Source organism: Mus caroli, chromosome 14 (assembly GCF_900094665.2).
Source record: "Mus caroli chromosome 14, CAROLI_EIJ_v1.1, whole genome shotgun sequence".
NCBI lineage: Eukaryota > Metazoa > Chordata > Mammalia > Rodentia > Muridae > Mus > Mus caroli.
In genome coordinates this window covers 6,497,038-6,520,661 of record NC_034583.1, presented here as the reverse complement: position 1 = coordinate 6,520,661, position 23,624 = coordinate 6,497,038, and the positions used below count along the sequence as shown (strand labels likewise).

Genomic DNA, 23,624 nt, shown 5'->3' with positions numbered 1-23,624 from the left:
GCTTTCTTTCCCCACCATAAAATAGCATTGGTACTCATCCCTTGAGGTACATTTTTTCTTTGTGATAAGAACCAGGCAATTACTGAGGAGGAAACTGCTGGCATTGGTGTGGTGTCTTCCCCAAAAGTTTAAAATGTAGATGAGTTCTATCTCTCAGATACATCGCTGGTAGAAAACACCATAAGAATTGTCTTCATCAATTGCATATTTAGCATTTATAGGAAAAGATGGGTTAATGATAATAATACACTATAAACCACCCACAAGGTAAGCTATGCTTTAGTGACCATTTTGGTGTATATGTGTCAGTTTTATTGGTTTTTCAAAATCATTTTTTTAAACTGTGAAGCAATATATTAGTCATACTGGAAGCAAATGGATTCATACTTGTTAGGCCGGTGGAGCCAACAGAATGGGTCCTCCTGTTACAGTGTGAATATGCAGTAAACGGTAATGAATATTATTATTGTAAATAGTGGGCATGTTTATAAGTTGTTCCAGACTATAATGTAGGAAATTTAGATTTAAATACTTGCTAGATCCACACACATCTCAGATCTAGTAAACTAAGAGCTATGCAGTCAAAAGAAAATCTATTTTTATGTTTTGATTTTCTTTGCTTTCCATCTAGCCCAAGCTCAGAGACTAATGGACATTTAGCAGCCACTCCAGCCCACTCCCTAATCCTGAGTGCATGCTGTTCAGTACTCAGGCTTCAGAGATGTGTGACTGCTCCCTTTCCATCAGCTCTGAGTGTTGACAGGAAGGAGAAAGAAGCACTGCTAATTGTTCATTGCTTACATCTAGACTTCGTCTCATGATTGGAGGATTTGGTGAGAATTCTTTCAAAGATTGGAGTTGTGGGGCTGAAAGCATTATGAAGAGAGATCTTTCACTCTTCACAGTTTCTCATCTATGAAACACTTAACATGTGTGCTGCTCTTTCCTCATGGAATGAAGGGGTGTGTGTGTGTGTGTGTGTGTGTGTGTGTGTGTGAGTGAGAGAGAGAGAGAGAAAGAGAGAGAGAGTGTAAAGATTAATAACTATATATTGAATATATGACAGAATAGCATAGTCATGTCAAAAAGTTGCATTTAAAATTCCTTGAGGACCTTATAGTGTAGCTAAATGGCATAAGAACAACTCTTGTTAGCTTATGTACTTAATAACTTTTAAAAAGTACTTAGAATGAAGTTTCTGTGCTAATCTTATAATGAGTAAAGTGCTTTGTGTACAGTTAAGACTTTTTAGTAGGATATTATTGTTACCATGAGGTAATGAGCTTGCATGGAGTGGTGATTATTTACTACCTTCTTAGGAACACGGCATGGGTGGGAAGGAGGAGTTAGACTATTGAGACCATGCACATCATTACTTTTTCCTCGAGTCTTTATCAAGCTTTGCCCAAGACATCATACTCCAGTTAAATATTATACCTATAGCCTTTTGGTTAAGTTTCCTATTCCCGCCTGTCCTCACTGATTAAAGCGAAATCACGTTGTGTGACTGATATCAGACTCATATGTGTTTGGCAAGAACTAAACAGAACACTGGGAGAGTCTGATCCTGCTGTGTGAATAACTTATGACAGGGATGCTTAATTCCATACTTAAAAAAAGTCAAATCAACACCATCATAATATACCATCTAAGGAATTAGGAAACATAAAAAACAGTGAGGAAAGAGGACTGGAGGATCCTTGGGATGGGAGAGGGTAGAATTCTCTGGCATTGTAGAGGAAGGTGCAGTGGCTTTATTTCCAGTGATCCACATAAATTCTTTACTCTGGGTGGCACAACAAAACACATTGGACTTTGAGCCCATTTCCTAGCTAAGAGACCCTAAAATCACCCTGCTTTTCTAAACATCAGTTCATGGTAAGCCAAGACTAACCCACTGCTTCATTCAACAGGCAAGTAATGTGACATCTACTATGTAGCATTGTTGAAGTACAGAGAGATGGGTATGTCAGGAAAAGGGCAAAGTCTCTGCCCAGCTATAGAAATAATTGGCTGCCTCCTCTGAGCTCAGGAGAGCAAATTAAGTCTCCCGCAATGAATTCTCATTTTGTTTCTGTCTGGGATGATCGATGGCTCCAGTCTGAATCCCATGGTTTAATAGGTATCCGTGAACCAGGATGCATAGCAGGAGTGACACTGTTGCACAGAGTGACACCAACTTTCCTCTCAAAGCAGGACACACATGGGAGTGCAATGACTCTAAGAAGAATATCATGCAACAATGCTATTAACCCTCCTGGTTATTTGGAAAGTCACAGTTGAAAGCAATATTTCTGAACTCACGACTTCTGGAAGGGCAGTCAGTGCTCTTAACCACTGAATCACCACTCCAGCACAAAAGCAATGTTTTTGAAAAAGACAAAATATGAGGTTAAGTAGTGTTTTTGTAAAGTGTGAAGCATAGCCAAGAAGGGAATTCCCCCACAGTCTGGCATGCAACCTCGGGCATGAAGGATGCTTGGGATAAGTGGGTGGGAGTAAGAAGAATGGCAGGAAGGGGTGGGAAAGTTGCTGTTCATGTCATCAATAGGCTGTGCTTACCAACAATCAGATCTCCACTGGGGAAATTGTGATTTACTATGTGCCAGTTTCCATGTATAAACATTTTAACCATTGTCAACTCCAAGATACTCTCAAACTACCCGAGCTTGGAAGGGAAGAAGGCTGAAGAATCAGAGGTACTCCTACACAGCATTGTCTCCAGTACCCTGGGCTAGGACCTCCACTCCAATAGAGCTGTGTCCAACAATAGAAATATTGTTCTTTCATTCATTTTTTATTTTACTCAATTAGTCATTTTTCTAGTTTATAGCAAAAGCACTTACTAGCAGTTGGGCTGGGAAGTTGGCACAATTGTAGCTAAATGGGGAGGTCAGACTGTCTGTTCTAGAAGCAGGCAGAAGCCTTTTAAGTATTGTTTCAGAGAGATCCCAAAAACTATGGCTCCAGGGCCATCCGCAGCTGCACACTCCATGACTGCTTTCATGCTATGATGGTAGAGCCTAGAACTTGCAACTGAGAGCTTATTTTCCACAAAGACAAACAATAGACTGTCAGAATTTTGTAAAGAAACATCATTCTTAATAGGTCCTAGGTTTCAGTGCAAGGTGGTGTGACCAAATAGATATACAAAGCCCCACCACTGGCCGTATAAAATGTGTATTGGAAACAGCTGGAAGAGGAAAACAGGTCTCACACTCCTTGACAATGTGCAAAACCCTGTGTAAAGAGAACTATGTCTCCATATCCACGTAGTCCTCCTGTGCTGAAATAATATAGGTAGATCATGACTGCTATCAAGTGAATATTAATAGAAATGGGAATAATGAAATATTCCTATCTGGAGTTGAGGAGATGGCTTGGTATGTCAAGAACTTGGGCCACAAGTCTGAGGTCCAGAGTTTGGATCCCCAAAAAATGAAATAAAAATACTGGACATGGTGCTGTGGTGGGTGACCACAGTTTCAGTAATGGTGAGATGGGAGGCAGAAACAAGTGCTTCCCTGGGAGGGTGCTTGTCAGCTAGACCAGCCTATTTAGTAGAGTTTCAGGACAATGAAAGACCTATTGAAAGCAAATGATAGAAGACAGCTGAAGTTGTAGAATACATATACACCCCAACACACACAGCAGCAGCAGCAGCATTGGATTGATTCTCAGTGTCAGTTTCTCCTGTAAGCATATTATCAGTCCACTCAACAGTCCATATCTTCATCTCACAGATGAGGAAAATAAGACCAAAGGGCACAACCAGAGTCACAGTGATTGTTGCTAAGTGAAATTGTTCCAGTTTGAGTTCACATTTGCCTTTCTTTATAGCCTATGCTCTTCCTTCTCAAGGATGTGACCTGACACTTGCTATGGAAAGACTTATGCATAAACAGCTGCTGTGAGCCTGATGAAGAGGCTTTCTCTAGTACATGAAGATTCAGAAAGCCAAGAGAGGACTGAATGAGCTTCAGCAGGACAAAGCTGGATGCCTTTCTCAGCATCCCAGCATCCCCTTAACAGCAACAAGGGCCTTCCTTTAGGAGAAGGGACCGGTGTCATGTTGCTCCAAATATTTGAACAGCTTGCTGTGAGTAGATTATGCCAATTGTACTTGACAAGTCCCTCCTTTAATTGGTAGCCTCTCACAGCTGGGGATATAAAAGCAAGCTTGCTTGCTTTTGAACAGCTCAACCTTTCCACAGATAGAGGATAAGGGGGTTCAAATCCTGCCCCCTCTCCCCTCCCCCTTCCTTTTGTGAGTGACTTGGGTTGATGAGCTACTTGTTCTCAGTACCCATGAAGAGCATTGCTGGAAGCACAGCTGTTTATAGAGTTGATGATGTCAATACTACCTTGAAAAAGTGAGAACTACATAGTATAAGGTATTTCCAATGCAAACCAAACTCTGCACTTTCCACAGCAGAGTTCTAACTTTTCACCCCGCCCCCATAGCACCTTGCAGCTTAACCTTCTGTGTTGGCTGAACTTTGTTTAATCCTCCTTTTAATTTTTCTTCTATTGGAAAGAGAACTTTTCAAGGAAATGGACCAAGCAGCCCTAAAGCCATCGGTTTATATTAATGAACCCACAGGAACTATTTTGACTCCAAAGACTTTTTGTGACCAATATTGTAAAACCTCAAATTGGATATTTCCCTGGAAATAAAATGTGAATTGATCCTTGAGAGTAAGTAGAATTCTATTTAATTTGAGGATATTGCATCGAACTGTATCAATCTTCCTTTCCATGGCGTTGAGTAGATGGACCAGTCCACAAAGTGCGTGTCTTGCAAGTATGAGAGCTTGAACCCTCATTTGCTATGTACTAAAATATCTGATCGCTCAGGAGGGGAAGACAGGTGATTTCTTGGAATTTATGGTCAGCCAGTAGCCTCCTTGGCAAGTTCAAGTTCAATGAGAGACCCCGGCTCAGGAAAAGCTGAACAGCACCTGGGCAACAACATCTGAGTTTGTACTCTGGCTTCTACACAAATGTGCATCCGTGCTCACTGTCACCTCCACATAACACATATATATGTACACATACATGCACATACATATACCATCCTTTCCCCCAAAATAAGTATATGATTTATGTCTCTGTTGTATATTATTATCTGTATCCTTGGGTGTCTCTGATATGTCACCTACACTACATTCCATTTCATGATACTAAAAAACTGTATGTGCCTGAGCTATGTGTGATCTTTCCAGGTTAAAGCAAACTTGAAGAATTGCTTCTTAGTGACATATTGGCCATCAAGGTGGGGAACTTCATCTTACTTTCATGGCAAAAGAAGCTTCTACTTTTGTTTTCTTAATCCTGAAACCTAGGGATAGCTCACTTACCAAAGCACTTGGCTATAGGTGACAGAAAGCCTGATCAACAATGACTTAAACAAATACAAGGAGTTTCTAGTCAATACACATGAAAGTCTAGAGCTAGGTTGTTATGATTATTGGTTGTGTCTGGGCCCAGTTATCATAAATCAAACATCTAGGGTATGCCACTGAAGTAAGTCAGCAGAGCCACACCCATTCAGCATTTAGTCATCTTTTCCTTGACAGTGCTAGTAGGGTTCCATACCTATGTGCAGTGGGCTAAGTGGGCTGAAATTTCAATTTGTACTTGATTTTTATTCTCCTTCATAAAATTGGTACAAATATTTAAAATAAATATAAGGTAGAAATAGTAAAGTAATTTAGAAATTAGCTTCATGATTATAAAAATAAAACCATGAAGAAAAGCTATAGTACTTGGAACTAACTTGAAAGCCTCCTCTTCTCTTTTAGCTTTTATGGTAGCAAAACATGTCTCATAAAAGAGAAAAGCAACCAAGAGTCCTACCCAGCTCTCGTGCCTATGAACGACAACAGTTACCAGCCTAGCATGATATCCCTAAGGGCACAGGACTGGCATGCATACCTTGGTGGTAACCAATAGCTCTCTAATTGGACTTAAGATCTACTCAACAAGAATGAAATCATGTCTAGTAGGATTGTTGTGGGAAAGAGCCTGAAGAGTTATGACAGACAAAGGAAGAGGGAATTTGCTATGAGATTATGTCTCAGAACTGTTATGAAGTCTCACAAACACAGCTGCTTAACCATGAGCATTTAACCAATAGACATGGTAAGGTAAACAAAGAAAAGGTCACAAGACTTCAACTCTAGTCAAAGAACTACAGGCAATTAAGGAATCCTGAGAGTGAGAGAAATTGTCTTTCCCAAGGAAAGAACACACCAATTGGCAACTGGTTAACCAATACCAAATGCTTAGCCCTGAATATGAGTGTGTGTGTGTATGTGTGTGTGTGTGTGTGTGTGTGTGTTTGTGTAAGTAACAACAACGTAAAAATTAAAGGAAACCATGCATTTGAAAGTGAGTGGGGAAGTGAGTGTTTGTGGAAAGGTTTGAAGGGAGGAAAAAAGGGGAAATTATATAATTATATTATAATCTCAAAAATATTATTTTAAAAAGATGAATTGCTGATAGAACATGAAACATTGTATACAACCCTTTGTAAAGGAAAAAAAGAAAAAACATAACACAAGTTTACAGCATTTATAGAGGAAAATATTCAAACAAATAGATATATATTCATTTGCACAGGGAAGCTCTAGAAAGAAAGCACTTGAGGGCTTAGCCATTACTACTGAGAATGGAATTAGAAATAGAACTTTTCTTTTTAATTATTTTGTATGGTTTTTTTTGAATAACCACATATACTTGTCATGTAAAAACCCTTTTTCTTAGAATTATAAATTTAGCTGGCCTCTAAGCAATTACACAGAATAAATTTAGAATTGTTATTAGACAGCATAGCTCTCGGGACAGATCAAGGTAGTTACCATAAGACCCTGGTTAGTTCTTTCATGGGTGTTGTAAACAAATAGATGGATTTCCCATTATCATGCTACCATTATCTGGCCTTGTGATTCCCTCCCTCTTTTTTGCCTTCCTGCCACCTGAGATTTGATATACTGGAGGGTATTTTAATTACAACCACTCTGTTTAAGGTTATAGTATCCCAAAGTTTCAGCTGAATAAGCTTTTGTTTATGAAGCGCTAGTCTTGGGTATTTTACTACAGCAACAGAAAACAGAGTAATACCTCTATATATGCTTTATTGCAGTAAAGAAAATAATAATAGAAATGTTAATTGCACACTTCTATTTGACAGGAAAACAAGCAAAATAAATTCCTGGCACACAGTCATTATTCTGCAGTTCAGTGGTGCGCATTGGAATAAGTGAACAGAGTCTATTCTTTGCAGAATAGAATCTTTTTCAAACTGAAGGTGAGTCATGACCTTCAGTCCTGTTTGATTTTATAGCAGGTCCAGAATGCAATGGCCAGTGTTTTTTGGACAGAAAATAAAACAACTGTTGGAATCCAGTACTGTTCTAATTCGGAGTAGTTACCATGCCTTCTTAAGTTTAAATGTTTTATCACACAGAGTTGTGTTTACATCCACAAAATAACTTAGACTACCATCCGGTTGTTTTAGAAAAAAATATTGATCCATGATCAATTGGATGTATTCAATTAGTGTCTTTTCACCAGACAGAAGAGTCATTAAGCAGCCATTACTCTCATCTCCCTTCTTCTTTTCTTGAAAAAAAAAAAACTACTCCTAATTTAATGAAAGTACATAGTGCTATTAATAGAATAGCAGCAATCCATTTAAGGTGGGAAGATATTTTATCCTCGTTGCTAAATGAGATCAAAGCTTAGCCATGGCAGTCACATGTGTATACACAGACCTCATAGCTAAGCTCATCACCTAAGAAATGGAATCCTAGAAGTGTCCCACAACCATATCTATTCAGAATACTTTGGAACATGCAAATAATTATGCATTCAGATTTGATTACCTTTCCTTCGAACACCTCTTCTTTTACAGTCAGCTTTGAGCACATGCATACACTTATTCTGATCATTATGTCTCGTAACCTGCAAGCCAGGGTCCAGATCTTAAATACGATTCTTGTCTAGTAACTAACCCTTTAACAATAGGAAACTTGCCATGATATATAATTTTTATTCTTAATGGAAAAGAAACAAACCTAAATAGAGAGTCAAAAAATCCGCTAGCATGTGGAACACATGCAACTTCAATACCAAGGAGGCAGAGGCAGACAGATCTGTGAGTTTGAGGCCAGCCTGTTCTACATTATGACAATGTCCAGGACAGACAATGCTACATGGTGAGACATTGTCTCCGGAAAAAAGGCACATACTAAAAACTATAAGACCAGATATTCTATCAGAGCAGATAAAGAGGATCCTAAAGTCATGTTTTCATCTGTAATTACATAGTGAATGTAGCAGCTGCTTCTTTAAAGCCAGGATTGCCCTGGAGACTTCACCTGTCACTGTTATCTCCTTTGTATGTAAAACAGCAACCATCCTTATCCTTATTGCAGACCCAGGAAAACCATGCTGTAGAAATGTCAAGAGGCTTCATCCACAATCACATAGGGAGAGAATAATAACTAAAATCTACAGGTTAAGAATCATAGTATAAAAATTTTAGTTCATTAATATTGAAGGATACTTGTGAGCAAACAGTTTAACCCTATTTTAAAAAACTACCATTCATCACCTGTTTACTTTAAGAACATTTATCAAAAGTTGAGAAGGACATTCTCATTATAAAAATTCTTAGTTAAGAATGTAAAGGTTTGATAAAATTATATATTGCCCCTTGTAATCAGGAGCTAAATACATCCAACATTATATGTTAAAACCGCAAGTCCTGGTGTGTCTGTCTTTAAAGCTGGTGCCACAAAAGAAGTCAGTGTACAATGAAAGAATACAATTGGTATGTTAAAGGTTGTGTCTTAGTCAGCCAAAGTTGCTACAACCAAATGCCACAGACTTGTTGATTTAAACATCAGAAATGCATATATTGCTATTTAATTACTTATATTAAATAAAGACATATGGATGAGACCTTTTCCCTGGGAGATTAGTGTCCTTATAAGAAGAAATAGTAGAGAGCCCTCCTTCCTTCCTTCCTTTCTTTCTTTCTTTCTTTCTTTCTTTCTTTCTTTCTTTCTTTCTTTCTTTCTTTCTTTCTTTCTTTCTTCCTTCCTTCCTTCCTTCCTTCCTTCCTTCCTTCCTTCCTTCCTTCCTTCCTTCCTTCCTTCCTTCCTTCCTTCCTTCTTTCCTTCCTTCCTTCCTTCCTTCCTTCCTTCCTTCCTTCCTTCCTTTCTCTCTCTCTCTCTCTCTCTCTCTCTCTCTCTCTCTCTCTCTCTCTCTCTTTTTCTTTCTTTCTTTCCAGGGTTTCTTGTTGTAACAGTTCTGGCTGTCCTGGAACTAATTTTATAAAATATGCTGGCCTCAAACTCATAAAGATCTGCCAGCCTCTGCTGAGTGCTGGGATTAAAGGTGTGCACCACTACCACCTGGCAAGTGAGCTCTATTCTGATCTTGATCTCTAAATACATTCAGTAAGTACACAGGAGAGTAAAGTCACAGAGGAAGCCTTGAAATTAAGCCCAGACTTCCAGAACTTTGAATTTTGTCTCCTTGTTGACAACACCTGTAATATATACTTCTAATGTTTAAACTGACAAGCCTATGGAACTATTGTAGCAGCTTTGACTGACTAAGACACAATCTCTAACAAACCAACTGTATTCATTGATGGCAGATTGCAAAGTGGGAAATGATTAAATATTATATGCCTCAAGAGGGAGGAGAGTACACAATATTGAGACACTCATTACAAATAAATGTCAAACATTTTTGGACAAACTTTAAGGTACAATTGTTATTACAGTGTGTGGATTTTTAAAGTCTAGATATTTTTTCAAGAAAATGAAAAAAAATAGAAAAATACATGGAATAATTAGAAACTATATTGAATTATTGCTATTGTATATGTAATAAACATTTCAATGTCTTTTGTATTGAATACTGCTGAGAGATACATAACAACTTACTAATGGAAAAAACTATATGTGTTATACACAAAGGAGTGTGAGAGGAATGTTGCCCAAGAACTGATGCTGTTGGAGAAGTCTTACATTGTTTCACTAAAAAGAATACCAGTGTCAGGTGTTCCTTAACAAGTTTGTCATGGACCTATAATGAAGTGAAACTGTTTTGTGGGAAACATGGTGGTGGTACATTTATACAATGGAGTACTACTCAGCTATTAAAAACAACAAATTTATGAAATTCTTGGGGAAATGGATGTATCTGGAGGATATCATCCTGAGTGAGGTAACCCAATCACAAAAGAAGTCACTTGACATGACTCACTGATAGGAAACTTAGAATACCCAAGATACAATTTGCAAAACACAAGAGAATCAAGAAGGAAGACCAATGGGTGGATACTTCATTCCTCCTTAGAATAGGGAATGAAATACTCATGGAAGGAGTTACAGAGACAAAGTTTGGAGCTAAGATGAATGGATGGACCATCCAGAGACTAACCCACTTGGGGATCCATCCCATAATCAGCCACCAAATGCAGACACTATTGCATATGCCAGCAAGATTTTGCTGAAAGGACCCTGATAAAGCTGTCTTGTGTGGGGCTATGCCAGTGCCTGGCAAATACAGAAGTGGATTCTCAAAGTCATCTATAGGATGGATCACAGGGCCCCCAATGTAGGAGCTAGAGAAAACATCCAAGGAGCTGAAGGGGTCTGCAACCCTATAGGTGGAACAACAATATGAACTAACCAGTACCCCCAGAGCTCGTGTCTCTAGCTGTATATGTATGTAGCAGAAGATGGCCTAGCAGACCATCACTGGGAAGAGAGGCCCCTGGGTCTTGCAAACTTTATATGCCCCAGTACAGGGGAACACCAGGGCCAAGAAGTGGGAGTGGGTGGGTAGGGGAGCAAGGCGCGGGGAGAGTATAGGGAACTTTCGGGATAGCATTTGAAATGTAAATAAAGAAAATTTCTAATAAAAAAAGAATAAAAAAAATGGTGGTCACCTCAAAGGCCGTAATGGCACGGGTAATAGGCAGAATGGCCGCAATGGCATGGGTAATAGAATGGCTGCAAAGGCATGAGTAATAGGTAAAATGGCCGCAATGGCATGGGTAATAGAGTGGCTGCAAAGGCATGAGTAATAGGTAAAATGGCTGCGATGGCACGGGTAATAGGCAGGATGGCTATCAGCTGCTCTTCTGCTTCAATTTTTCCTGGGAAAATCATTGCAATCTTTAGACCAAATCCAACAAAAATTGTCCACGCATATACTTTAAAACTATATCTACAGTTCTGGACACACCTTGCTGTGTTGTAATAGACCAACTTAGGGGCCCAAGGACCTCATGCTAGGAATCAGCACTCCTACAGAGCAGTGCGGGTGAGTGGCTCTCACAGCTGGTGACAAACCTTGTGTATGAAATCTCTGTTTGGAGGTTAAGTTATTGCTTGCATGGTACTTCCCAGGCCATTCCTGAGGTCTTCTAGTCTACATTTTCAATCTCCTAATACATACTTATATTCCATAATTCCTTTAGAGTTATGTCAATATTTACTCCCATTTTTACTATTTCAATATGTACTAAAGTTATATCTATTTTTTTTAAACCAAGGATTTGTATTTATGCGGTTTTTGTTTGTTTAGTTGTTGTTGCTGCGACTGCTGTTGTTTTTAACAAGGGTGAAATGGTAAACTACAAATTACCCTGAGGTAAAAGAACTCTTGTTGTATCCTGGATTTCAGAAAGAAACAACAAAATCCTTCAAGGAAACCTGCTGAAAGAACATGGAAGACCTCAGCAGCTAGGTGAGGCATCCTGCTGATTGTTAATGGAATAAACTGTCCCTGGGGATGTGCTTAGCACTGGGTGAGGCATGAAATTTCTGTGGCAGCTGATATGTTTCTCTCTGGAGCATAGGAGTCCAGTGTCCATGATGGTCTGGGACTAGCTGTGCACACCAGCATACTTCCCATTCAAGGGAAATGAAAGTGGTGCCCAAGGGGCCCATTGAAAGCCCCCAAACCTTATGGTGTTTCAGCTTTCTTTGCACAGGTCTATTGGGAATGCATGTTTTGTTTTGTTTTGTTTTGTTTTGTTTTGTTTTGTTTTAGATATTTTCTTCATTTACATTTCAAATGCTATCCCCTTTCCTAGTTTCCTCTTTGAAAATTCCCTCTCCCCTCTCCCCTCCCCCTGCTTCCCAATCCACCTACTCTTGCTTCCTGGTCCTGACATTCCCCTATACTGGGGCATCAAGGGCCTCTCCTCCCATTGATGGCCAACTAGGCCATCCTCTGCTACATATGCAGCTAGAGACATGAGCTCTGGGAGTACTGGGTAATTCATATTGTTTTTTCTCCTATAGGGCTGCAGACACCTTCAACTCCTTGGGTACATTCTCCAGCTCCTTCATTGGGGACCCTGTGTTCCATCCAACAAATGACTGTGAGGATCCACTTCTGTATTTGCCATAGCCTCACAAGAGACAGCTATATCAGGGTCCTATCAGCAGTATCTTGTTGGCAAATGCAATAGTGTCTGGGTTTGGTGGATGTTTATGGGATGGATCCCCAGGTGGGGCAGTATCTGGATGGTTCTTCCTTCAGTCTCTGCTCCAAACTTTGTCTCTGTAACTCCTTCCATGGGTATTTTGTTTCCCCTTCTAAGAAGGAACGAAGTATCCACAAATCGTCCCAAGAAACAAGCTGGAGTAGCCATTCTAATATCGAATAAAATCGACTTTCAACCAAAAGTTATCAAAAAAGACAAGAAGGGGCACTTCATGCTCATCAAAGGTAAAAATCTACCAAGATGAACTCTCAATTCTGAAAATCTATGCTCCAAATACAAGGGCATCCACATTCATTAAAGAAAATTTACTAAAGCTCAAAGGATTCATTGCACTACACACAATAATAGTGGGAGACTTCAACACCCCACTCTCATCAATGGACAGATCTGGGAACAGAAACTAAACAGAGACACATGGAAACTAACAGAAGTTATGAAGGAATTTATTTAACAGATATCTACAGAAAATTTTATCCTAAGACAAAAGGATATATCATCTTCTCAGCACCTCATGGGATGCATGTTTTAACAGATACACACTGAAGTATACAGAAATAATTTTGCAGTCTAATGATTTCATCTTTTTTTCTGATTGTAACAGATACATGAGGATATGAGCATTGGAAAGAAAAGTCTCAGCTCACTTTTATCATTATACAATAGAGGAAGGGTGCCTCTCTTTCCCTTTGTTTTTAATGACTGCAACACTCAGACTGTGGAACAATGCACACAGCTCAGTGACCTAAATTAAAGGTGCATCGATATAATTCTATGTTTTCCTGGAATGGTCTTTTCTTTTGATCAGAGTATGAGGGCTTCATTTCTTAAAATAGAAGCATTTATTGATTACATTCTAAGTGCCAAGTTTTCTCTCTCTCTCTCTCTCTCTCTCTCTCTCTCTCTCTCTCTCTCTCTCTCTCTCTCCCCTCATGTGTATGTGTGAGCAAGTGTGTACTTGTATATAAGCTGAGGCTTTCTTGGCAGTTAATGTCTGACAGAACTGATGGATACTACACAAATAAAGGATACACATAAAGTTTTAGTCAAGGCAAGAGAGCTAAGTAGAGAACACTGGCACTAGCGACCCCTTCTCAGATAGGGTAAATAGGAGAGAATCCTTTGTGGGAAGAACTCATGCCTGAAAGATGGAGGCACAGTTAGACATAGGAAGAGGAAGAGCTAGACAGGGAGAATCCTGGGCAGACAATCAGGGGGAGGACAAGAACTTGGCATAGTGAGGAAATAAAAGAAAGGACCTCCAGGCAACACTAGGTGGGTCTTCATTAAGAATTTGCATGTATACACAAAAAGTTCTTGTTATTTATTTTACTCTCCAGTAATTGCTAATACTAACATACTCATTAGAGAATAACTGATAATTTGAGGCTTTTGACTGTGTGACAGTAAAATATTCCACATCCATTAACTCAAATGATTGGTTCAGCATCCATGCAAAATAGATGTTATTGTTTATACTGAAGAGACTGAGCCCCATAACAGGACAACTTGTCTAACATCATACAGAAAGGCAGTGGCACTCACAGACCCTAGACCATCTGGCTGGAGTTTTTAGCCAAGGCCAGGGACACTGCTCTTCTCTTGAACTTCATCCATACCACGAAGCATTCAAAGGCAAGCAGAGCTAACATTGGGATGACAACACTGAGGACCTAGGCTCCTTCTGAGTCCTAGCAATTTCACAGTTGCACTGAATGTGGCAGATGCTAGGATGAGATCCAAATGTCTAACAAAAGCAGAGGCTTTTGGAAAGCCAATTAGAAGCGATGTCTTGACATTAGTCCAGGAAAAGGCCAGAACAAAGATGTAGGAAGGTGTCAGCGTTGCTCAAGTAAAAAGAGGAGGCTGCTGTGTCTGCTTCTATTAGCTGATGTGTTTATGTTCCCTGGAAGGACCAGAAGACAAAGGCCAGAGTTTCGAAAGTAGAAAGAACTGGTGAACATAGAACTAGCCTTACAGGAAGCAAATATTTTTAGTAATTAGTATATTGTTCTGTTTCCTAATGCTGCAGGTCCAATAAAATACTGCACATGAGAAAACAAATCCATTTTCTAAGCACTAAGAGAATTTCTGCTATGGTATGGGCTTTAGCACTGTGGGTTTAACAACCATCTCAAGGCCACTGTTTCCTTTCAGATTTCTCTTAGAAATTATGTGGACAGCATCATCTGTGATATACCTCATCTCTACCTGTTCATCCTATTCCATTACCAGAACAATCCAGCCAGCATTCCTGTGTCCATCATTCAGTCACCTAACTTCACTGATTCTTTATTCTTGATATCAATTATAGTTCATCTAAGTGTGGTGGCTCAGGCCATTGTTGTAGGGTGCTGGTGTGGTTTTCTGTCATCTGAACCTTCCTCTGGTCTTGTTCCAGGATACCATTTGCTATACTAGCTGTCCTTCCATTTGTAATACTTCTCTCCTTTACGTTAAACTTTTCATGGTTCTTCCTACCTTCCTTACCACATTTCACAAGGTATCCCGTCTTCAGGCTCTTGCTTCCCTCTCTAGACTCATATAGTTCTTTAGCCAACAGCACATTACTTATAACTGTTGTTCCTAAAGAGCTCTAGGTGTGTTCTTTTCCAGTGTTTTTGCCTGCTTTGTAGCTTCAATTTTTGGTACCTTTGACTTTATTATTTTTTAATTATGCCTATAGATTTGGGTGAATGTGGGCCCAGGTGCCTGTGAAGGCCAAAGTTGTTGGAGCTGAATTTACAATTAGGCATAGGTTGTATGACATGGATGCTGGCAAGGGAAGTCAGGTCCTCTGGAAGAGCAGTGCATGCTCTTAAACACTGAGTCATCATGCTAGCTCACAATTTTTGTGTTTAACCATTAAGTTTAAACCCATTTTCCCCTTGAAGATATTTTACCATTCTGTGGAAACAGAACATCAAAGCCCCCACAGATGTTTATGTATTAATTTACCACACAACTACCTTACATGGTGATGACAATCTTGACTCATCTGGTTGAATCCAGTGGCATTACCTGATGGCTCTTAGGGAAAAGAGAGTAGCTAGCTATATATTTAGAGGTCAACAAGAAAGAGAATAAAATTAAACATGACTGATCTAGGCTAATGGCTTTAATGATAAGGAAAATGCCATGCATTGAGGAATTAGCTCATCTGCAGAATTTGGAAAACAAGGCTACCTGACAACCTATAGAAGGAAGACAGCCCTGGGGAGCCCTTGAATCTAGAACTTCTAACTTCCACAATTAGAAAATTGGTTTGTGTAAAACCTCCAAATTAGTGGCATTTTGTTATCTAAAATTATATTTATTCCCTGGTCTTTTTCTCCACCACAAGGTAAAACCGGTCTTTCTGTCTTTAAGCTTCTACTTAACCCTATAAACACTAGATAATTCATATATCCATCTCTTTCAATGATAAAATAAGCTTTAAGAGAAGATACTACATGTCTTACATATTTATGCATAATTATAGGACTAGAACATAACTAAGTATTCATTAATTCATTTATTAACTTGTTCATTCCTTCTGCCATTCAACTATTCATTATTTATTGAATACTCAATATGCAGAAGAGTCTAAATACTGCTGGGCTCCATTACTGCATTGAATAGCAAAACTAAGAAGGGTTTTGGCTTCAAGGAGCTTATATTTTGATGCAGGAATCATTGATTAAAAGCCATGAAGATAATTTATGTTGACTGAAAGATGTATAAAAATAGATAAGGACATTCAGAGAAGAAAGAATGTCGTGGAAGACAGAAGGGCATGGGTTTAGGATCTGTGCAGATGGAGCACAATGTATTTGAGGGACTGCACTAGAAAAAGCAGTGCCATAAGATTTTCCTAGGGAGAGATGAGGTAGAAAAACAATTAGGTGCTGCATGCTATTGTGTAGTATTAGCATATAATCTGATAGTGTGTGGTATGTTAGACACAGAGCTACTTGGGTAGACATTAATTTAGAAATAATCTTGTTGTTGTGTAAACAATAGTTTGAAGAAAGATACAATGGGATAAGAGTATAAAACAGTATAGACTCTGTAGGATGTTGCAAAGCAGAAAGTAGCCTAAGGATGGAAGTACAAAGAAGTGGACAGATTTTAGAGCAATGCTATTTAATGTTGAGTCAGATGGTAGGTAAAGTGGGCAAGGGAGGCATCTAGGTGACTTTGTGAATGAAATAATACTACATTCTCTACAACTTCCTGTGATGGAAATCAACCAACAGCAATGCTAGAGACTGAGTGGAAAAGGCAGGATTCTTACAGAGTCCCTACCCCAGCTCCCTGGGTATGATGCAGTGACCGTAGTAAGTCCTGCTTTTTAAAGTAACAGTGACAATTATCTGCGTGAAGGAGATGATTGCATGAAATGAGAGATTTAATTCAAGAATTCAAGGCAGAAAGTTTTGCTGAATACACATTTTCCCCTTATCCAGTCCAGTGAGATCTGGTTTATCCACAATGAAAACATGACTTGCTTCTTTGTGCTTGTGGACATCAAAGTATTCAAGAGCAGAAAATTTCCTACAACACAAACAATGCATTAACTTAAGCTAAAGCATAACTCCATGAAAAATAAATTGTACCTCACTAAGGCATGGTGGGACAACAGGAAATGAGACATTGCTGAGATGTGACTCTATAGAGGACAATTCCTGGATCTGATTCCAGACGTGGGGTAGAGTTTAAACTCATTAAAAGAGTTGGAGAAAATGTCATGTGACTGAAGAAAGAGAGGCAAATGAATAGGTCTTCAGGCTGCAGAAGGGCCTTCCTTTGTTCAAGTGTGGAATTGAACTTCCACACTTGACTTGAAAGTCAGTGCACAGTTTGAACAAGTAATTTGGAACTGAACCAGAAATTATGGGTTAAGCAAGATAATGTCTCCTTGCTTCATGGGGCATGAGGAGCTATGGAAAGAAGGTATTAAGGCAGGAGAAAGAAGAGATGGATTAAATGAGAGAGAAGATACCCGATGAGTTGTGTGTGGAAACTAAAGAAGAAAGGAGGAATATAAGTGATGGGAAGTCAAGGACTGAGAGATCTTTCCAGATGGATTCTCAGGGAATCTAATGAGCTTAGAGATAGAAAAAGATGATATGAACCCAGTGCTTTCATTTAAAAGCAGTAGACAATTTTTAAAAATAAAAATGACCTATAGGGAAAGGGAATCAATAGTTGTGTCTACATTGGGATGCCCTATAATCAGGTAAGATGCGCACAAGCAGATGTGTGGATTCTACAAGGGAGTTAGAAAGACTGGTATTGCTGAAGTCACTTGACCATCCAGAAGATGGTACAAATCTCTGCTGTACTCTTAGTTCCCCCTGCTAAGAGATAGGGTCATTTTACTCAGTCCTTAAATCCGAGTTGACCTTGTAACTTTCTTTGGCCAAAACATTGTGATCAAAGTGAAATGTGAATTTCAAACCTGAGCCCTAAGTAGCCATGAAGCTTGAAACCTGCCTAGTGCAGTCCACAGGATGATAGGAGGTAGGTGGCTTAGTGGCCCTCATTTTCCTAGTAGACAGATAACTAACCATTAGAAAGAAAGCCATCTTATTAATTGGAAAAATGAATATAGCAATAAGCAATTAAGACCAGCAGATATTCAACCCAGCATAAGTCAGGCCAGATTACTAATGCAGAGAATTGATTTACATATACAACATGGTTCCAAGCCATTGCATTTAAAGAGGGTATGTTATGCAGTAAAGGTTAAAGCAATATATATTATTCAAGAGAGACTATGAAGAAAGAGACAGTATAAATGAAGATGGAGATAGTATAAACAATGTAAACTGAGCAATTTGAGGAAGAATTAGTCTATCTAGTAGGTAGACTTTACTAAATGCAATAATTCAACTACTCACCATATATCAAAAGCAGTTTGGTGGCCCAAATGCTAGTGTTTTCCAAAAAGGTACATTCATAACTAGAATGAGAAGGAGCCACGTGAGAATAATTATCCATAAGAAACAGTTTGAAACTCCTCCTTTCTGGGTTAACGAAAGCAACAGCATTAAGTCAGTCAGTATCAATATCAAAGTATCAGCCAAGAGTAAGGGACTAACAACATACTATGTCACTGACTAACAGAGGTAGCAGAGCCATCTTTTCTGGACCAAAGCTGGTGGAAATTTCAAAGTGTCCATTGGACTCGTTAGGCCTGTGCAATCCTTCAGTGAGTTTCTTCCCCCTCATGGGCACCACATACTAGGACTTACCCTACTGAGAATTCCATTAGCAAGTGCTACAGTTTAATTGTGGTTATATCCAGGTTCTTTCACACTTGTCTCTTTTTTTTTTCCCTCTTAAAATTTTTTATTATTTAAATGCATTTTATACATCAAACATATTAATAAAATTGAGTATTTTGAGACTCAAATAATACATAAAAATTGTTCCTTTTATATTAATATCCTTTCATACCCAAAAATATCATTAATGAACATTTACTACTATTCATAACTGAGGATCCTATATCTAATGTTGAATACTAAATTGTTGCAAAACATACAACATATTATTTGGGAATTAAGCATAGTAAAAGAGCATACAATATTAAAAGTGAATTATTAAGAAATATATTCATATAAAGTCTGTACAACAAATGGGCCTCTCTTTCCACTGATGGCCAACCGCCAGGGCCAGGAAGTGGGAGTGGGTGGGTGGGGGAGTGGGGGGAGGGTGTGGGGGACTTTTGGGATAGCACTGGAGATGTGAATGAAAGTACCTAATTAAAAAAAAAGAAATCTTAAAAAAAAAGAAAAGAAATATATTCAAAGGCCCTTATATGATACCACCTGACATAGTGAGAGAGCATTTAAAATGCATTATATACCTGTGTACATTGTCTAACAATCAGTTTACTTTTAAAAGATTATCAATGTTTCTAGGAGAGAAATTATTTTATCAGTAAGTATATTTTTAAAATTTCAAAATAGCAAAAATTCTTTGAAGTTAAACATTAAGAAAATGCTAATTTAAAGTACAGTGAGAAAAATTATCAATATTTCCATGATGTTTGTAGAACATGATTTTAGTATTTTCAACTGTTAATATTCAACAAACAGAATAGTTATTTTAAGATATAGATCATTGTTATGTATCCCTTTTCATTTCTGATTTTATTAATTTGAATACTGTCTCTGTGCCCTCTGGTTAATCTGGCTAAAGACTTAACTATCTTGTTGATTTTCTCAAAGAACCAGCTCCTGGTTTTGTTGATTTTTATAGTTCTTTTTGTTTCTATTTGGTCAACTTAAGCCCTGATTTTGATTATTTCCTGCTGTCTACTCCTCTTGGGTGTATTTACTTCTCTTTATTCTAGAGCTTTCAGGTGTGCTGTCAAACTGCTAGTGTAAGCTCTCTCCAGTTTCTTTTTGGAGGCATTTTCCTTCTACCACTGCTTCCATTGTGTCCTATAAGTTTTGGTATGATGTATCTTTATTTTCATTAACTACTAAATTGTCTTTATGTTTTTTCTTTATTTCTTCCTTGACCAATTAATCATTGCATAGGGTTTTTTTCAGCTTCCAAGTGTATATGTGGTTTCCGTTGTTTTTGTTGGTATTTAAGACCAACCTTTGTCGGTGGTGCACTAATAGGGCCCATGGAAATACTTAAATCTTCTTGTATCTATTGAGGCCTGTTTTGTGACTGATTATATGGTCAATTTTGGAGAAGATACCATGAGGTGCTGAGAAGAAGGTATATTCTTTTGCTTTAGGATGAAATGTTCAATAAATATATGTTAGATCCATTTGGTTCATAACTTCCATTAGTTTCACTGTATCTCTCTATAGTTTCTGTTTCCATGATATATCCATTGCTGAGAGTGGCATATTGAAGTCTCCCACTATTATTGTGTGGGGTGTGATGTGTGCTGTGAGCTTTAGTAAAGTTTCTTTTATGAATGTGGGTGCCCTCGAATTTGTTGCATAGATGTTCAGAATTGAGAGTTCATCTTGGTAGATTTTTCCTTTGACCAGTATGAAGTGTCCTTCCTTATCTTTTTTGATAACTTTTAGTTGAAAGTTGATTTTATTCAATATTAGAATGGTTTCTTTCTTGGGACCATTTGCTTGGAAAATAGTTTTCCAACCTTTTACTCTAAGGTAGTGTCTGTCTTTGTCACTGAGATGCATTTCCTGTATGCAGCAAAAGTTGGGTCCTGTTTACGTATCCAGCCTGTTAGTCTATGTCTTTTTATTGGGGAATTGAGTCCATTGATATTAAGAGATCTTAAGGAAAAGTGATTGTTACTTCCTGTTATTTTTGTTGTCAGAGGTAGAATTATGTTTGTGTGGTTATTTCCTCTTGGGTTTGTTGAAAGATTACTTTCTTGCTTTTTCTAGGGTGTACTTTCCTCTTCATGGTGATGTTTTCCATCTATTATGCTTTGTAGGGCTGGATTTACAGAAAGATATTGTGTAAGTTTGGTTTTATCATGGACTATCTTGCTTTCTCCGTCTAAGGTAATTGAGAGTTTTGCTAGGTATAGTAGCCTGGGCTGGCATTTGTGTTCTCTTAGGGTCTTTATGATCAGCTCAGGATCTTCTAGCTTTCATAGTTTCTGCTGAGAAGTCTGGTATAATTCTGATAGGTCTGCCTTTATATGTTACTTGACCTTTTCCCCTTATAGATTTTAATATTCTTTCTTTGTCTAGTATATTTGGCATTTTGATGATTATGTGACAGGAGGAATTTCTTTTCTGGCCCAGTCTATTTGGAGTGCTGTAGGCTTCTTGTATGGTCATAGTCATCTCTTTCTTTGGGTTAAGGAAGTTTTCTTCTATAATTTTATTGAAGATATTTACTGGTCCTTTAAGTTGGGAATCTTGACTCTCTTCTATACATATTATCCTTAGGCTTGGTCTTCTCATAATGTCCTGGATTTCCTGGACGTTTTGGGTTAGGAGTTTTTTGCTTTTTGCATTTTCTTTGACTGTTGTGTCAATGCTTTGTATGGTATCTTCTGCACCTGAGATTCTCTCTTCTATCTGTTGCATTGTTTTGATAACTCCTGATCTATGACTCCTGATCTCTTTCCTAGGTTTTTTTATTCCAGGGTTGTCTCTCTTTGTGATTTCTTTATTGTTTCTATTTCCATTTTTAGATCTTGGATGGTTTTGTTCATTTCCTTCACCTGTTTTATTGTGTTTTCTTGTAATTCTTTAAGGGATTTTTGTGTTTCCTCTTTAAGGGCTTCTAGCTGTTATCCATGTACACCTGTATTTCTTTAAGGGAGTTATTTATTTCCTTCTTAAAGACCTCTATCATCATCATGAGAACTGATTTTAGATCTGAATCTTGCTTTTTTGATGTGATGGTGTATCCATGACTTGCTATGATGGGAGAATTGGGTTCTGATGATGCCAAGTAACCGTGGTTTCTGTTGCTTATGTTCTTTTGCTTGCCTCCTGCCATCTGATTATCTCTAGTGCTACCTGCCTTTACTATATCTGAGCTTGTCCTTCCTGTGATCCTGGTTGTGTCAGAACTCCTCAGAATCAAGCTGCCTCTGGGACCTTGAGATCCTTGTGTGACCACGCTCCTGGGATCCTGGAATCCTGGTTGTGTTAGTATGCTTAGGAGTGGAGCTTCTTCTGGGTGTTGAGAACTGGCGGTGGAGTTCATGCCCAAGGTCTGCTCAGTGCACTGGCCCAGACTGGAAGGAATCTGTGCTACTGGTCAGGTGGAGTTCCTGGGTGCCTGGGTCCTGCTGTTCCAGTTACTCCCCAGTGTTGGGGCAGAAGTTGTATCCTCCCAAGCTTTCCTCTTATCAGAGCAAATAAGTTGGTTAGATATGGCACTTCAAGGAATCTTCCATCTTGAGTTCATTTATTTTAGCAACCCCAAGAAGTACAGCACACTCATTCGAACGAACAGTCTGTGAGTCTCAGAGCCAAGCCTACCAATGAGAGAAGTATCCCAGAAAAGTCCTGGAGAAAAATTGTGACCCAATAAAGCCTTAACCATGAAAAGGAATCTGAATTTAACAGGGTAGCATTGCCAGAAGATAAAACAGCTATCTGAAATTGGAAATAAGCAAGAGGATGCAGAACATGGAACACGGCACACAATGAGAGCCTCCAAAGAAAGAGAACTTTTAAGTGGAAGATTACTGAGGGAACAAGGGTTCCAGAGCAGGTAGCTGACATTTCTTGGGGAAATGTGCTGTAGAGTGGCCTCTTAACAGACATGTGAGCTTCCCAGGATCCATCAGCTCAGAAAATAAAAGGTGCTTTTGTTTGGTGTCTTTTGTTCTCTATTGGAATGGAGGAGGCCAAGGACAAGCTGAATGGGCAGGGACCTATGTCTCATTTGGAGGACAAAGCAAGCAGTGGGGCCATGACATGATTGTGAATAGGTGCTTTCCAGTATCACAACACCTGAAGGGTTGGACTCTGGGCTCAGCATGACCTGGATCTAAAATATAAAATGTCTCTTGTGTAATTGAATAAGTCACTAACTACACCAGTCCTCCTCTTCTGGCCTTTATGAAATGTCAAGTCTCCAACTTCTCAGAACTCCTAGAGAATTTGGTGAGTAATGTATTTAACAGATTCCACCCCATACTTGGTACAAAGAACCTAATTCCTCAAAGAAACCATAATTTCTATCCCTCACATCTCATTTCTTTATATTTCTGAACAATTTCACCAAACTACACTTTATCCTCCAAGTTGGCCTTATAGAGACTTCAATAGCCTAGACTACTAGGAAGTCTACATTCCAAGTGGTTGTAATGTATTCACACAAACATACATTCATTGAGTATTTCCTCTTCAGAAAACACCATGACAAAATGAAACCAAATGTCAAATTGAGAAGACCCATATACAGAGGCAAAATGAAAGATTACTATTCTAATAAAACTTGCATGGGTAAATATATACCTCAACTAGCGGGCTCCACTCACTGGGCTTGTCTGAGCTCTCTATGAATACCCAGCATGCTGGGATACAAGCAAACTTTTCTTTCTTGCCTGCCTGCTCTCTCTCTCTCTCTCTCTCTCTCTCTCTCTCTCTCTCTCTCTCTCTCTCTCTCTCTTCTTCTTCTTCTT

The 23,624-nt window shown here is 38.7% G+C and overlaps 1 protein-coding gene across 4 annotated transcripts in view; it reads right to left on the bottom strand.

Moving 5' to 3' along the window:
* Synpr (synaptoporin) overlaps nt 1-23,624 on the bottom strand; it is a 323,140-nt gene that overhangs the window by 123,454 nt on the left and 176,062 nt on the right. Inside the window, exon 1 of one of the 4 annotated variants that reach the window (XM_029468703.1) lies at nt 18,427-18,445. The exons of the other annotated variants lie outside the window; for them this stretch is intronic. Within the exon in view, the coding sequence (XP_029324563.1) occupies nt 18,427-18,429 (3 nt within the window). The 5' untranslated portion in view covers nt 18,430-18,445. Of the gene's footprint in view, nt 1-18,426; nt 18,446-23,624 lie in introns of those variants that run through there. 4 annotated transcript variants of the gene reach the window in all.